The sequence below is a fragment of the Buceros rhinoceros genome, unplaced genomic scaffold (assembly GCF_000710305.1).
Source record: "Buceros rhinoceros silvestris isolate BGI_N320 unplaced genomic scaffold, ASM71030v1 scaffold26435, whole genome shotgun sequence".
Classification (NCBI taxonomy): Eukaryota; Metazoa; Chordata; class Aves; order Bucerotiformes; family Bucerotidae; genus Buceros; species Buceros rhinoceros.
Genome location: NW_010412665.1, coordinates 847 through 3,982, shown reverse-complemented (window position 1 = coordinate 3,982; position 3,136 = coordinate 847). Strand labels below are relative to the sequence as shown.

At 50.7% G+C, this 3,136-nt stretch overlaps 1 protein-coding gene across 1 annotated transcript in view; it reads left to right on the top strand.

Annotated features, from left to right (window-relative positions):
- The window catches only part of ZNF511 (zinc finger protein 511), a gene marked incomplete at its 5' end in the record, with an annotated part of 3,152 nt that extends 2,280 nt beyond the window's left edge, over positions 1 to 872 (top strand). The window contains one exon of the mRNA XM_010136487.1: positions 803 to 872. Within this exon, the coding sequence (XP_010134789.1) occupies positions 803 to 872 (70 nt within the window). The remainder of the gene's footprint in view (positions 1 to 802) is intronic.
- Between the last annotated feature and the right edge of the window lie 2,264 nt (positions 873 to 3,136).

Below are 3,136 nucleotides of genomic sequence, written 5' to 3'. Positions count from 1 at the left end.
GGTTAACACAGTTTTGCCTGAACTATTCCACTTAGGAAAGGCATCCTCATGTTTTGGGTTTGCCGCCTCTGTGGTCCGCTGGCAGCCTGCAAGCAGCACGATGACCTTACGACTGTGCTGGAACACTGTGTGGGGAGACGCACTTCTGCGCTCAACTCTCTCTCACTTTCACTGGTGTCAGCTCTGCCCCTGAAACGAGGCGAGCGTTGCTGTTTCGGGGCTCTCGAATGAGCTGTGGAGTCTGAAAGCACTCACACCGAGCTGTAGCCAGCTGGATGTGGGTATCATGGCTTGCCTGACAAAATCCTGTCCCTGAGTGGCTGCCGTGGTGGCATTTTAAACTTTGCTGCTTTGTCCAGTGTTAACAGCTTATCACCCAGAAAAACCGTCCCTTGAATTCGATGTGATGCTGCAGGTCGAAGGGAGAATCGTCTGCTGAAAGGCCGTGCTTTTACTGCTGCCTCTGCACTCCTGCTCTGCACAATCGCGTGCTTCCACAAAAACCACTGTGGAATATTAAAAAACATTTTTAAAAATACCCTATGGAATATTAACATTTTGTAACTCCTCATGCCCAGTTGTAAAGAGAAGAGAGGCCTCTAGAACATAAATGAAATATGCAGAATAAATGGTTTCAGTATTTCACGGTTTTTTGAAGGACGCTTTGGTAGTTTAGATGTCCTGCTCGCCCAGTGCTCTTCGCACTCTGAGGGCTCGAAATGCCACGCCAGGCATACAACACCCCGGTGATCCTTGGAGAGGTGGGCTGTTGGTGTGTGTTAAAGCGTGTCTTTCTTTCCAGGATCCCATCCACAATTTGCTTTGGACAAGGTGCCACCCGAGGATTTAAAGGATCGAGGAAGAAGGTGTGAAGGTCAGTGCACCAGATCTGTGCCAGATGAGAAGGTGCCAGCTTTTGCTGCCCGCAAACATGAACGATGGCGCCGTGGCCAAGAAGGGATGTCTGCAGTTGGGTGTGAGGATCCCACTGTGCAGGGAGGGCAGAAGGGCCAAACCAGAGACTGTGCCGCAGCTGCTTGGAATACATCAGTGCTTTGGGAAGTGGTTTGCTACAGTCCCCCCGTGTCTCCATACCACCCCTCTTTGGCAGCATTTCAGAGCCGACCCAGGCTTATATTTATGCTTCCTGAGACACAGCACTCTCTCTTCCGGTACTCTCTGAAATCAAAGTACAAGTAAATTCCTCTCCTTTTGTACGGTCAGTTTGTCTCATCAGTGCCAGGACCACTCTGGGCAGCAGATATCCTTTCTAGATAGACAGACTCGTCCTGCCTGAGCTTTCAAATGGCAAATGCTGTTCCGAACTCGGGGCGGCTGCTGAAATTGCACAGACTTTGTGAAATACTGGTAAGGAATTGCTGCCTAAAATGCAGTAGGGATAACCCTGAGCCCCCGGCCTCTTCAGCTGGCCCGGGTGCACGGTGTCACACTTTCCTGCCAGCCCTGCCTGGACAGCAGAGAATCGTAAAATCCAGAGGAAGAGCAGTAGAGATTACAGCATTAATTTAGCTCTTTTAATTTAAGTTTTTAATGTAGTCATAGTGTTTTTAAAAGCTTCCAATTAGGACAGCCCTTGGGGCAGCATGGGGTGGGTGGAATTCTGCGTCAGTTGCTCACAGAAAGTCTCAGACCGCAGTGGAACACTGCGATGTGGAGGTGAGATGAGAGTTGATACTGGGCAGTGCAGTGGTAAAACACGCGTCGCGAATAGTCGGGACGGACAGCGCGACAACAGCTTGTGTGCACACCAAGCCTTTACTGAAACACAACTGCGTAGTTCCTCTCTTATCGCGTAGCTTTATACTTTTCCGGTGCAGTGTTTTGCTTTACCTGCTTTTCTTGGGTTGGTTTCCAGTTCGGTGCCCTGCCCAGAGCTGAGCGGCTCTCCAGTCACCCACTGGCCCAGCCTCTCTGTCTGCTCCTAAACAACACGCCGCCTCCTGCTGCTGGCTGACAGCAGGCTCACAGGGCTGCTTCCCGCACCGGCCGGCGGGTCACGCCCACAGTGCAGGATTGGGGATTTTTTATTTTTTACCTTTTTGGGGGAAGAAATACAATCAAGAAATTCCAAGACGAAATCTGCTGGCTGTACAGAAGCTGATACAAAGAAAAAAGAGAACAGAAAAAAAAGCATTGGTCCTTAATTCTGCTCTCCATCTCTCTCAAGTCTGCTCCGCTCCCCAGCGCTTGCTCTGAAACCCACAAGAAAGGTTTGCCCATGCCAGGAGAGGCATTCTGGTGCCTTGCAGCTCATTTCCACAGGGAGTTAAAATAAAGTGACTTCCAAGGAGGTAAATAAATAAAAGGAATTTTTACAACATTGCTTTGTAGAGAATTTAAATGCTGTTTTGAAGCTAGGCAGAGTCAGATGTGAAGAAGGAACCTCTCTTTGTTCCAAATAACCCTAAAATCAGATTGAGATGGAGGTTATTTTTCCTGTCGTCTTTCCCTTCCTTTTTACTCCCATCTTGTCAGGAGAGAAGATTGCCTGGAAACACAGAGCCGCCACCACATGTTGGGTTCCAGTGGAACTGTGGCACTTACAAAATTGTCCGTAAAGGGAAAAAAAAGAGATTGTTGGAATGGTGTTTATTCAAGAAGCTTGGGACCTAAAATTCCTTTTTTTTTTTCCCTCCCTCCTCTCTAGGAGGAACAAAAGATAAAAAGGGGTTTGAAAAATGCTTTCACATAGGAGCAGGGAATGATGGTTGCAGAGATATGGGAAATTTCCCTGCAAGTTTTAGAATGCTTCACTCTGTTTAAAACCCAGCTGGCTTGTCCGGCCTTCATCCTTGCTCTCAGTCTCTGGAGAGAGCTGTTCTGCAGCAGGCCAGCCCTCTGGCCAGGATCTCTGCTGCCAGAGGAGAGCAGGCAGCCCCAGCGGAGGCCGCCTGGCAGCGTGGTGGTCAGCTCAGGCAGCAGTGGGCACAGTGGGCGCTGCGGGGTGTCTGCTGCTCGGCCGGAGAGGCGGCGGGAGGGAAGAACGGAGGCAGGGCCCACGGGGGAAGCGGAGCGGGGAGCGGGGAGCAGCCAGCCAGGGCAGCGAGCCACCCGTGGAGCTGCCCTGTGCACACACCCATGTGCGCACACTCATGCCTGTACCTGCCTCCTGGGC